Genomic DNA, 14328 nt, shown 5'->3' with positions numbered 1-14328 from the left:
ATAATGAAATCCACCTACATATTGGCAAACCTTCAATGCCACCTGGAAATATAATTAAAATATTCATGGTAATTGCTTTTCATTTAAAAGACAAAAAGGAAGAAGGTACATATATTCTAAGAGTATGGAACTCCAGCATGGGCATAAGAAAATGGTTGGAGCTCATCAAATAGTAAAATACAGGAATAAAAACTTGAGAATATCTGAAGCTATCAAATCTGTTAGATTCTCTCGAATGTAATCATTTTACCTTCAGGAAATTAATTTTAAGCATTAATTATTGCCACCACTTCACATTAAGTTCATCCAGTTTCACTAACCCTATAAAATACCTTAGAAAATCTATGTCATTTGCACAACTACTCGTGCATAAAGATCGCTGGGAGATACATGGCACGTTATATAAATCTGCTAATTTATTGTATCTTTAACCCTTTCGTCATTGTATTTATTTTGAGATGCTCTGCGTTTCTCTCAATTATTTTAGATATAAAAAAGAATTTAGTAAAAATAACTTAGTTATCATTAAGCTAATGTTAGGAACATTAATTGTGACTAAGGTTTGGTGAAAGATTTTAATACAAAACTTATGAAAACAAGACATTTGTACTACAGAGCCAGAGCCGGTTTCGGCCGGGTTGGTAACGAAAGGGTTAAACTATGAAACTATTTGTAGCTCTTTTGTAAACTGTGTATATTACATGACACACACACACACGCCTCTTTATCTTGGCTCGTACCTACATGTCCAGTGAACATAGAGATTTCAAATCTAAGCAACACCATGTTGCTATGGGAAGAAACAATACAAAGGAAACTACACAAATTTTCGTATATCTATGCACATACGTGTGAAAGTATGTGTGTGAGTGTAGGTTTATATGGATGTGTATGTGTACACATACACACTCATATGTAGCATCATCATCATCATTGCCATCATTTAATGCCCACTTTTCTGCATTTGCATGGATCAGATGGAATTTGTTGAGGAAGATTTTCTATGGCTGGATGCTCTTCCTATCACCAACCTTCACCCGTTTCAAAGCAGGGTAGACTTGTTTTTCACGGAAGACTAGAAATGAACAACCTCACTTGTATGACAATGATGCTCATTTACAACAACATGTGCTGTCTAGACAAGGATTACACACAATACACACACACACACACACACATATATATATATGATGGGCTTCTCTCAGTTTCCATCTAGCAAATCTACTTGCAAGCTTTAAGATTTGTTAGACCCAGATTTGTTATTATTATTATTATTATTATTAACATCAGTTTAGGCTCTAAAGCTTAGCAGTTAATAATTTGATGTCCTCATTTAATTCTAGTCATAAATGTTGAAGGTAGGAGTGATGCTCCTGCTATGTTGGAGGACTGTGCTTAAGGACAGCAAAAGTATATAACAGAGAATATTTATGCAATTTAATCTGCCCCATGATGCTGTATATATTATATGCATGAATTTCATCTGTTCTTGCTATATTGGTGGATGTGTAGATATATATATATATATACAATTCATAAATAAGGGCAAACGAAAAAAATTTCTAATGCCAAATATGCCAAAAAATTGGACATATTGTCCATTAACCATATAATTTTTTCAAAATACGCACGCTACTCGAAGAAAGGTGGACAGAAATTTCTAGAAAATTCCATTATTACCTGACGATGGGAGGGCTGTTATAAGCTAACCCTGAAATCGGTCCGATATGGTAATAATGGAATTTTTTAGAAATTTCTGTCCACCTTTTTTCGAGTAGTGTGCATATTGTGAAAAAATTATATGGTTAATGGTCAATATGTCCAATTTTTCGGCATATTTGGCATTAGAAATTTTTTTTGTTTGCCTTATTTATGAATTGTTTATAATTTTAACCTTTAGAGGTATTTTTTAATATGCTGACCATTGATAAAATTTTTTTTGAAAAGAATTTTTTTCGAAAAAATGTTATCCTACATTAGATATAATATATATATATATATGTATATATATATATATAATGTACTGTTCTGTGATAGAAAGATCAACAAAAAAAGTACTCTATCTGGTGAGAGACAAATATTTAAAGTACACAATACATGTCTTTAAGTGCTACTAGTAGTTTCATATGTTGAGAAACACCTCAAATATATTCATCAGACACAAACCACTTTTTCATATTCCGTTTTAAAACCTTTTGCATTTTATATATGCTTCCTTCTCAGCTATTTACATTTCTTTTCTTATTCAATTTTTTAGTTCGTTATATTATGTGGTTTGTGCCTGATGAATTATGTTTGAGGTATTTCTCAACACATGAAACGAAACGTGTACAGTGTCCTTTAAATTATATATATATATATATATATATATATATATATATACAATTCATAAATAAGGGCAAACGAAAAAAATTTCTAATGCCAAATATGCCAAAAAATTGGACATATTGTCCATTAACCATATAATTTTTTCAAAATACGCACGCTACTCGAAGAAAGGTGGACAGAAATTTCTAGAAAATTCCATTATTACCTGACGATGGGAGGGCTGTTATAAGCTAACCCTGAAATCGGTCCGATATGGTAATAATGGAATTTTTTAGAAATTTCTGTCCACCTTTTTTCGAGTAGTGTGCATATTGTGAAAAAATTATATGGTTAATGGTCAATATGTCCAATTTTTCGGCATATTTGGCATTAGAAATTTTTTTTGTTTGCCCTTATTTATGAATTGTTTATAATTTTAACCTTTAGAGGTATTTTTTAATATGCTGACCATTGATAAAATTTTTTTTGAAAAGAATTTTTTTCGAAAAAATGTTATCCTACATTAGATATATATATATATATATATATATGTATATATATATATATAATGTACTGTTCTGTGATAGAAAGATCAACAAAAAAAGTACTCTATCTGGTGAGAGACAAATATTTAAAGTACACAATACATGTCTTTAAGTGCTACTAGTAGTTTCATATGTTGAGAAACACCTCAAATATATTCATCAGACACAAACCACTTTTTCATATTCCGTTTTAAAACCTTTTGCATTTTATATATGCTTCCTTCTCAGCTATTTACATTTCTTTTCTTATTCAATTTTTTAGTTCGTTATATTATGTGGTTTGTGCCTGATGAATTATGTTTGAGGTATTTCTCAACACATGAAACGAAACGTGTACAGTGTCCTTTAAATTATATATATATATATATATATATTATATATATATATATATATGCAGTTTTACTTGTCCTGTTATGCTGCATAATTAAACCAATTTTCTTCTAAAAACAACAAACAGAACAGTAGAAAGAAAAATATCAGAAAAATATATTTAAATAATGAAAGAAAGATTGGTAGGCGTTCTGAAATAAAATTGGTAATACGGTCACCCGTAAATCGATTGATACAAAGTTAAAGTATTGGTATTTACAATATTTTATACTATTTTATTTTAGAAACTTAATTCATTTATAAAATTATATATCAATGCTGTAAATATCAGAGTTGTCTCCCATAAATGGGCAAACAAGACAAGTTACCTCCCTTGGTGTTATACTGGCGTTAAGTAGTGGCACAGAGAATATCAGATTCTTCTAAACCCCTCCTCCCACCACTACTACTACAACCCACAATTCCAATATATAATTTGCGGTGAGAGCCTAATTTCTACTTCATGTGAGTGTGTGATGTTTATGTGACTTTTTTAAAGTATGTGAGAAAGAAAATACACGAAGACCCAACTTGTGAAGACCTGTTGAGGCAAGTGAAAATCCAAAATCAAAATCAAAATCGATCAACATCAATGGAAATTGCAGCTGTGATACCAGTGCCGGTGGCACGTAAGAGAACCATCCGAACGTGGCCGTTGCCAGCGACGCCCTGACTGGCCTCTGTACCAGTGGCACGTAAAGAGCACCATCCGATCGTGGCCGTTTGCCAGCCTCGCCTGGCACCTGTGCCAGTGGCACGTAAAAGCACCCACTACACTCACGGAGTGGTTGGTGTTAGGAAGGGCATCCAGCTGTAGAAATTTTGCCAGATCAGACTGGGCCTAGTGCAGCCTTCTGGCTTCCCAGATCCCAGTTAAACCATCCAACCCATGCTAGCATGGAAAGCGGATGCTAAACGATGATGATGATGAAGGGGGGGAGGGTGATAAATATAAGAGATGTGATGAAAAAGTATCAGAACTGGTGCTTATTGGTAACAGAGCTTAAGTAGGCAGAGTGAAGCCACTCGGTACAGATTGACCTTGAACTCTGTCATGTATGCACACGACGTTATGGCATTCCCATTTACTGGTGCTGTTTATAAAGCATTACTTGGAAGTAAAGTGTGTAGAGTGTGGTCGTCTCAAAAAGAAGATCTGGGTTTCGGCTGTGCTGGGTCTCGACGATTGTGCTGAGGGAGACAAAAACTTTATGAAAGGGTTATAACAGGTGACGGATTGTGGGTCTACGGCTATGACCCTGACACCAAGGTAAAGATTAAATCCCACCTGAAAGTAACATGATTTCAAGATGTTGATGAAATCCAAGAGAGTGTGACTAGGTAGCTGCTTGCTGCCCCAGAAAATTAGGGTTCCATCAAAATCGATCAACATCAATGGAAATTGTAGCTGTGATACCAGTGCCGGTGGCACATAAGACAACCATCCGAACGTGGCCGTTGCCAGTGCCGCCCCGACTGGCATCCGTGCCAGTGACACGTAAAAAGCACCATCCGATCGTGGCCGTTGCCAGCCTCACCTGGCCTCCGTGCCGGTGGCATGTAAAAAGCACCAACCGATCGTGGCCGTTTGCCAGCCTCCTCTGGCACCTGTGCCGGTGGCACGTAAAAAGCACCTACTACACTCACGGAGTGGTTGGCGTTAGGAAGGGCATCCAGCCGTAGAAACATTGCCAGATCAGACTGGAGCCTGGTGCAGCCTTCTGGCTTCCCAGACCCCAGTTGAACCGTCCAACCCATGCTAGCATGTAAAGCAGACGCTAAACGATAATGATGATCATCATCATGATCAATGAAAGCAACATTGGATAAAATGTATGGCTTCAGAAGGAGATTAAATGCCAAATTGATATGTGCTGTAGTTCTCTTTTTATGGCACCAGTTTCCATACTTTTATAATCAGACCTTGTGTGTGTGTGTGTGTGTGTGTGTGTGTGTGTGTGTGTGTGTGTGTGTATTCCTCATGATACTGAGAAAAAGATTCTAATATCCCTTAACTAATATTTCGTTTTGGGATTTGGTTTGCAAGATTCTTTATATGAGTTCGTGTGTTGAAGCATATTCTGTTGTGTCTGGGGAGAGTCATTCTCATTTAGTACCTTATTATTTAACACACTCACCGGTAAAATTTCCACTTATTTCGTCTTTCAAGACCATTGAAAAGGTTGCAAGACGCAACGAAAATTTTAGGAAAATTTTAGGAAAATAAAAAGACGAAATAAGTGGAAATTTTACCGGTGAGTGTGTTAAATAATAAGGTACTAAAAGAGAATGACTCTCCCCAGACACAACAGAATTAACTAATATTATTCTGCAACAAAGGGAGACAAAAAGAGACACACAGAAGAACAATCAGTCGTCAATTATTATTATTATTATTATTATTATAGCATTAAACTAAAGAGAAAGCTGTGTGTCTTTACCTGTTCTGTAGCAGATGGTACACTGCACAGCCACAGTTTTGTAGTTGATAGTTCACATGTTAAATAACGGATGCCCCAGCTGGACTGTGGTCTGTGAATCAGTCCATCATCGGCACGTAGCAGCAGCAATTCATTGCAAAGCTCCAGATTGAAGGACCTGCTGTGCATTTCGACACCATGTTGTTTAGAGTAGGACATCCAGTAGCAGATGGAGAACTGAGGGAAATTCACTGACATCTTCACTTGTCTGGAACGAAAATACAACACATCAGGGATCAGCGTTTCTTAAGGTACGGGGGTACACACCCCATGAGTAACTATTCTCTTTTACTTGTTTCAGTGATTTGACTGTGGCCATGCAGGAGCACCACCTTTTTAGTCGAGCAAATCGAACCCAGGACTTATTCTTTGTAAGCCTAGTACTTATTCTATCAGTCTTTTTTGCTGAGCTGCACTGCTAAGTTACGGGGGCTGTAAACACACCAGCATCAGTTGTCAAGCGATGTTGGGGGGACAAACGCAGACACACAAACACATATATATATATATATATATATATATATATATATATATATATATACATATATACGATGGGCTTCTTTCAGTTTCCGTCTACCAAATCCACTCACAAGGCTTTGGTAGGCCCGAGGCTATAGTAGAAGACACTTGCCCAAGGTGCCACACAGTGGGACTGAACCCGGAACCATGTGGTTGGTAAGCAAGTTACTTACCATATACACACACAAGCATGTATCTGACTCATGCATTGTTCGCTTTCCAGACATTTGTACATTACTGCATATACTCTATACACACTTTCTGACAAGTTGTGGTGCACCTGAGCACTGTATACAATAATTTCATTATTATTATTATTACTACACAGCCACTCCTGCTCCTATTATGATAATATTTTTGTAAAGGTAGGGGCTACATAATAAGACATAAGTAACTAACAAGTAGATACAACATGCTGTCACAGGATGTATGTATATATAGACTGCAATGGCCATAGAGTAAAAATACAATGGTTCATCTAATGACTTCATTCTTTATATCATCATCATCATCATGTACTGTGTGCCTGTAAGCACATTGATGACACTACAACAAAAATCTTCCCAAGAACTCTCTCATGCACCAAATGGCAACTGCTAAAAAGCATTCGTGAAGTAAAATCATGTAGCAACACCGAATGGCAGTGCCCCAGCATGGCCACAGCTCATGAGCTGAAACTAGATAAAATATAAATATAAAATATAGGAGTGGCTGTGTGGTAAGTAGCTTGCTAACCAACCACATGGTTCCGGGTTCAGTCCCACTGTGTGGCATCTTGGGCAAGTGTCTTCTGCTATAGCCCCAGGCTGACCAATGCCTTGTGAGTGGATTTGGTAGACGGAAACTGAAAGAAGCCTGTCGTATATATGTATATATATATATATGTATGTGTGTGTGTGTGTTTGTGTGTCTGTGTTTGTCCCCTAGCATTGCTTGACAACCGATGCTGGTGTGTTTACGCCCCCGTCACTTAGCGGTTCGGCAAAAGAGGCCGATAGAATAAGTACTGGGCTTACAAAGAATAAGTCCCGGGGTCGATTTGCTCGACTAAAGGCGGTGCTCCAGCATGGCCGCAGTCAAATGACTGAAACAACTAAAAGAGTAAAAGAGTATAAGTTCTCCAATGGCCTCCCCACTCACGATATTGTCCATTCATTGCATTCTTTACCTCCCTCTTGATTTTCTACCTTCTACTCTTCCTTTCATGGTAATATTTTCCAGACCTCGGCTTCTTCAAATATGCCCATAATATGTCAACGTTTGTTTCTACTTTTTTTTTTTTTTCACAATGTTCAGGTGTTGTTGTCTTTCACCTACCTGTAGAAACGCACATCTATTTGTCCAATGATCCCAATAAGAGACTCATAACATTCTCCTTAACACCCACATTTCAAACACATTGATTACATTCTATTCAGTCCATGCTTTGCGACCATGAATACTTATAGGGCCAAATGAGTGCTCACACTAGCCTTGTCCTGGCTGTTGCACAGTGCAAAAACCGCATTTTTCAATAAATGCATGGCTGAAATTTACATATACTCTTTTACTCTTTTATTTGTTTCAGTCATTTGACTGCGGCCATGCTGGAGCACCACCTTTAGTTGAGCAAATCGACCCCAGGACTTATTCTTTGTAAGCCTAGTAATTAATCTATCAGTCTCTTTTGCCGAACCGCTAAGTTACGGGGACGTAAACACACCAGCATCGGTTGTCAAGCAATGTTGGGGGGACAAACACAGACACACAAACATATACACACACACTTATAATATGTTGGGGGGACAAACACAGACACACAAACATACATATATATATATATATATATATATATATACATATATATTAGGGCTTCTTTCAGTTTCCGTCTACCAAATCCACTTGCAAGGCTTTGGTCGGCCCAAGGCTATAGTAGAAGACACTTGCCCAAGGTGCCACGCAGTGGGACTGAACCTGGAACCATGTGGATCGTAAGCAAGCTACTTACCACACAGCTACTCCTACGCTATCTAATAGAAGTAATTAGATGATTAGGTTTTGTTTTCCTTATTTAATCACTACACATACACACACACACACACACACAATATGGATAGATATGGCAACCTATAAACAGCTACAACAAATCCTATGAGGTCAATAACCTCGAGGTCCCACCTTTAACTATGAAGACCCCCAAACAACACATCAAAAACAACCAAAATTTCTCATGGTATCGTGGAAGGTTAACGTTAAAGTAATTCTGGCACTTACTTGTAATGTCTGCTTAGCTGTGGTTTCTTAGGATTTGTGTTTTGGAACAGAATTCCTCGCTTAATTGGTCTGGTCACTCGACTAAGACACAGCTGAAAAAGAATACAAGAGCATGTTAACGTGTGTGTGTGTGTGCGCACATTCATTCATTCTCTGAGGAGCAGTCAACAAACTGTGAAACAGTCCGTCAAGAGACTCACTTCAATTTTTTTTTTTTTTCTGTACATTTGTACATTGAAAACACAGAAGGAACCTGTTTATAATTTCCTCCCACTACTTGTAGGCTATCTAATATTTATAATTATTTCAATCCTGATTAACACTGTGTTGTGCATATATAATTTAATTAATGATAAGTCACAGAAAAACGGTAAATATGCTTGATATAGTAACTGAAAATTCTATGCTATCATTTAACAAAGGAAATCAAGTAGATATTCTTAGAGGAGCTTCCGACAAACTTAAAACTCTCTGCCAGGAGACACCCCCACTTTTTATGCTGCACATGAAAAATATTAAAGGAATGTTGATTGCATTCTAATACCATCTCCACCATAGAGGTAAGAGAGAGAGAGAGATGAAATCACATAACACAAAAATTTTAGAAATTCAAATTGAGACATCAACCTGTGTACCTGGTTTAATATTTCAATACCCAGACCAGCAAACCCCAACTCCTAGGAATACAAGGTTCCACGCAAGCCAGCTCCCAGCTATAATACAAAGACAAGGCTTATTTCTCCACATCAGCCAAATTTAATCCCTATGAAAATTTATTTACACTAACCTGTAGCATGAATTTATTTACACTAACCTGTAGCATGAAGACACTGCTATTTGTCCAGACTAGACATACTCAACAACCTTTTCATCACATTACCATTCATGGAGGGAAATTGTACAAATTTGGCTCCAGTTCATCATCTTTATATATAAAAGTGAAGTTGTGTGTCTGTCTCCTACGATTTAGATTCCTAACTACTCCCACATTTTGCGGTGCAGTTTAACCAAAAGCGGGTATCTTATAGTCGTGATTCATATCGAACCCTTCTGAGTATTAGTGCGCGTCTACGATGAGTCTACGATTTAAAAAAAAATTTACCATCATTTTTCCCCATTTTTTTGCTATTATATAAGGGAAGTAACTCTCTAAAAATGCTTATATAGTTATTTCCCTTACAAACCCGAGCAACGCTGGGCAATACTGCTAGTTAATATATAAAAACATCACTAGTGCTATTAACCCTTTCGTTAGCATATTTCTGCTAAATTTTGGAAATAATGAAGAATTTAGTAAAATAACTTTGTTGTTATCGACATGGTACTTGAACATAAATTAACATGAAATTTTTATGGAAGGTTCAAATTCAGATCAGTTTAAGTAGGAAATTTGTGTCACAGCTTACCTTGATTCGGTCCATAAACCTGAGAGTACTAGCAAAAAACAGACAAATGGGGATATCACCAGGATTGTCAGCAGAGGGTTTGGTCTCCAGTGTGATGTTCAAGTTTAAATGTTGGGAACGGAATCCTTTGAAAGAGTCATGTGCCTAAAAGAAGAGAAACATCATCATCATCATCATAATCGTTTAGCGTCCGCTTTCCATGCTAGCATGGGTTGGACGGTTCAACTGGGGTCTGGGAAGCCAGAAGGCTGCACCACACCCAGTCTGATCTGGCAAGTTTCTACGGCTGGATGCCCTTCCTAACGCCAACCACTCCGTGAGTGTAGTGGTGCTTTTTATGTGCCACCGGCACAGGTGCCAGATGAGGCTGGCAAATGGCCACGATCAGATGGTGCTTTTTACATGCCACTGGCTCAGGGGCCAGGCGAGGCTGGCAAATGGCCACGATTGGATGGTGCTTTTTACGTGCCACCGGCACGGGGGCAAGGCAAGGCTGGTAGCGGCCACGATCAGATGGTGGGATTTAAAACTGTTCAACATCATCATCAGCAGCAGCAGCATCATCTTTGTTGTTGTTGTTGTTGTTATCTATATAATATTTTCTTCCAGGATTACATTGTGGAAAATAAATTCTGTTTTGTTTGTTCGTTTTTCAAACCAAGAAAAGGTTTTGGAATGTTTGAAAGTCTACCTCCATTACTCTGGGGCAGAAAAGAAGGTTTGTCCTTAGATGACTTAGGGTTAAGGGATACAATACATGTAAGAAATTTGTATTTATCCCTTTAGGATACAAATATGGTTAGGAAAAGGTTAAGGGTAAAAAATATCTAAGGGATTTAAACAAAAATTTCCTTTAGAATACAATCAAGGAATGAATGAATTTACTTACTTCCATGGAATAGTCTGGGACTTTGTCGGGGGCACAAGGCATGACAGAATGGTGGTCATTTGGGTCTCCTAGACACATCCATTCTAGTCGGACACTACAAGAGAGACAAAGAGAGAGAATGTATAAAGAAATGATTTTGGTAATAAACTTTACAGATAATAGCCAAGGAATTAAATTTATTTTAACAGAAACTTGGAACATCGAATTTAGGGGGCAGGAGAGTAGACTGGGAATGAGATCCCCTCAGGTGACAAGTATGATCAGAAGCTGTGGCAGGTGTTTAAAAATCCATTTCGTGAATCAATGGTGAAATTTCTACGTTTTTTTTTTTATATCTGCTATGAATAGCATTGAAATTTAAATACGACAATAATTCATATTCTTTTAGGAAAATCTTGAAACAGGAAACTTAATGAGATATTACAAACACTAAATTGCATATTTTTAAAATTACATAGTTTTTGTTTTTTTAGTTTGGTTTAGTCAATCCTGAAAATGTCAGGCTGGAGCACCAACCATATAAACAATTATAAAAATTAGAGATTTTTTTTTTTTTTAAATATGTGTTACTACTGAATTAGCAAGTTGTTGTTCAAACCCTGATCAGCTCTGATCAAGCAGGCCTATAGTCAAAACATACCAGCCATGACCATCTCATCCAATATTAGACAATAAATCCAACATTATATTATCCAACGTGCCCTTTATTTCAAAAGAAGGTAATGCATGGTTTAAATTTAGCTGCTATTTCTAGCCGGTAAAGACTCCATGGACACCAATGGAAAGAAATCAAACACAGGATACTCACCAAAACTTCAGATTTGGTAAATGTAGGAGTCGACAGTCGTCATACTTGGAAGCAGTCCGTGCATAGACATCTAAATCTCCCCTCAGGGCAAATTTACCTGAATCAGAAAATAATGATCATGACCAAAATTTTCTATCGATATTTGAAGAGACACATTTTGAAATAAATAACAGCAACAGCAGTAATTGCTGATAGGTGTTATTACTGAAAATTAAAAGGGGTGAAGTTTATTATGGGTATCACAATTTTAGAATGCAAACGTTACATCCCTATATGTGGAGGCGCAATGGCCCAGTGGTTAGGGCAGCGGACTCACAGTCGTAGGATCGCGGTTTCGATTCCCAGACCGGGCGTTGTGTGTGTTTATTGAGCGAAAACACATAAAAGCTCCGCAAAGCTCCGGCAGGGAGTGGTGATCCCTGCTGTACTCTTTCACCACTCTTTCTCTCTTTCTTCTGTTGGCCTGCTCGCTTAGCCAGCGGAGTGGCATCGTTTGAAGGCTAAAACTATGCGAACGCATTGTGACCAGCGATGTGTAGCAACATCTGATGGTCTGGTCGGTCACGTGATCACATCCCTATATGTGATAAGAGCTGAATGAAACGATTGGCAACAGGAAGAGCATCCAGCTATAAAACACTGCTTCAGAAAAATCCTCTAACCCATGCCAGCAGGGAAAAGAGGATATAGGAAACACCGATGGGCAAATGAGGTGAAGTGGTAAAAATGGTAGTGATGCAGTCACCAAGGACAGTCTGGGTAGATGAATAAAGTACCAGTCATGTACTGGGTTAGATTAAATGATTATACCATCCACAAAATGTCTAGGTCATCATCACTACCGTCCTCATTGTTAATATTATCATCCCTACTACTGCCCCTTGTACAGAAGTAATAGTTAAAGGTAGGAGAGTCCAGTTTGCTGAACATTGTTGTAGAGCTGAAGACGAGGCAATTTCTACTCTTCTCCTCTGGAAGCCACCTGCTCGGGAGACCAGAGGGTGCACACTCTCCTACCCTGATGTAATCTCCAGGGATACAGGCATCCAGCAGCGGGACCTCCGTAATGCTATGATGGACCGTGAAGTCTGGTGTAGCATGGTAAATTCCATTGTCTCGACCACGGTCGAACAATGATGATGATAATACTACAAGTGTGACATAGGATTTGAACTTAAATTCTAGACAAACAAAATTAAATATTGTGATCTGCACCACTTTTACACCAGTCACCATCATTATCATCATCGTTGTCATCATAATTACAACCACCATCATTATCATCATGACCACTATTATCATCATTGCTTTCATCACCAACACCCCGATCGTCATTTCCATTACCACCAACACCACTATCATCATCACAATTATCATCATCACCATTGTTACAATCACAATCACTATTATTCCTACCACTACCAACACCACAGCCATCACTATCACAACTACTCCTATCATCATCATCATCATTGTTGTCATCCCTTTCTCTGGCTCCACCCTTGCTGCATCAGCTGCAAACTTGGGTATCACCACCCATAACACAGAAGAGAGACTAAGAAATAAATACAGGGACCCGACCAGCTGCTGTGTGTTTGTGCTGGTTGCCATTGAGACTTTAGATGACCCCAGACCCTACACTACTGATTTCCTCCACAAAATCGGAATAACAGTGTTTCATCTGAGAAATGAGCCCTGCAAGGCAGAGAGGCTGTTACAGCAAGTGTCACTGGCTGTTCTCCATGGTAATGCCATTGTAGCCATGACCATGGGGTATAACTGAGTACACCATTTGTTCTGGGATGTGTGGGCCATTGTCCCCTCCACCTTCTGCTGCTTATTTTATTACTCTCTCTCTCTCTTTTTACTCTTTTACTTGTTTCAGTCATTTGACTGCAGCCATGCTGGAGCACCGCCTTTAATCGAGCAACTCGACCCCGGGACTTATTCTTTTGTAAGCCCAGTACTTATTCTATCGGTTGTCAAGCAATGCTAGGGGGACAAACACCGACACACAAACACACACACGCATATATATACATATATACGACGGGTTTCTTTCAGTTTCCGTCTACCAAATCCACTCACAAGGCTTTGGTCGGCCCGAGGCTATAGTAGAAAACACTTGCCCAAGGTGCCACGCAGTGGGACTGAACCCGGAACCATGAGGTTGGTAAACAAGCTACTTACCACACAGCCACTCCTGCGCCTATTCCCCACTTTTTTTTCTTTTTCTGTTTCTTTCTTTCCACGTAATTAAACTGTGGTTCAAAAGAAGACTGGTGTATAAAACAAACAAAATCAGCTTACCATTCGTCCAGTCGAGGATTAGGTCTCTCCATGTCCAGTCCATGAATTCTGTAATGTTACAGGGGTCAAACGAGGCATGGTAGAGCCAACGCATCTGTTGCACAGACATAGTAAGCCGACCATGAAACAGTAAACGTAACTTGTCCCAAAACGGTAGGGGTCGACTCGGGTCAACTGAAGGCCTATTCACCATTTCCATCATCAAACTCACTTGAGCAAATGTTGGTTCCCAGCAAGAACCATATGCCATGGTTAAATCTTCAATATCTACAACACAAAATAATGGAATGCATGATTAAAAACTCAATATATGTAGACCAGATTAACAGCACAAGGCTAACTACTCTAGGCACAAGGCCCGAAATTTTGGGGGAGTGGGGTAGTCGTTTAGATTGACACCAGTACACAACTGGTACTTAATTTATCAACCTCGATAGTTGCA

The 14328-nt window shown here is 38.4% G+C and overlaps 1 protein-coding gene across 4 annotated transcripts in view; it reads right to left on the bottom strand.

The window, feature by feature from the left end:
• Positions 1-14328, bottom strand: part of LOC115224231 (protein KIAA0100) — a 437418-nt gene that overhangs the window by 60542 nt on the left and 362548 nt on the right. For 3 of the 4 annotated variants that reach the window (XR_005003864.1, XR_005003865.1, XM_036513442.1), the window contains exons 31-37: positions 13887-14153; positions 11577-11673; positions 10769-10862; positions 9880-10023; positions 8474-8565; positions 5663-5909; positions 19-42 (exon numbers count right to left, since the gene is read on the bottom strand). Coding sequence is in view for 1 of the 4 variants with exons in the window: in XM_036513442.1 (XP_036369335.1) it covers positions 19-42; positions 5663-5909; positions 8474-8565; positions 9880-10023; positions 10769-10862; positions 11577-11673; positions 13887-14153 (965 nt within the window). In the remaining 3 variants the exon portion in view is untranslated. The remainder of the gene's footprint in view (positions 1-18; positions 43-5662; positions 5910-8473; positions 8566-9879; positions 10024-10768; positions 10863-11576; positions 11674-13886; positions 14154-14328) is intronic. The other variant, XR_005003866.1, reaches the window with a different exon arrangement.

The sequence above is a fragment of the Octopus sinensis genome, linkage group LG25 (assembly GCF_006345805.1).
Source record: "Octopus sinensis linkage group LG25, ASM634580v1, whole genome shotgun sequence".
NCBI classification, from domain to species: domain Eukaryota; kingdom Metazoa; phylum Mollusca; class Cephalopoda; order Octopoda; family Octopodidae; genus Octopus; species Octopus sinensis.
Note: the sequence above shows the minus strand (reverse complement) of the source record. Positions and strands in the feature narration are given on the sequence as shown.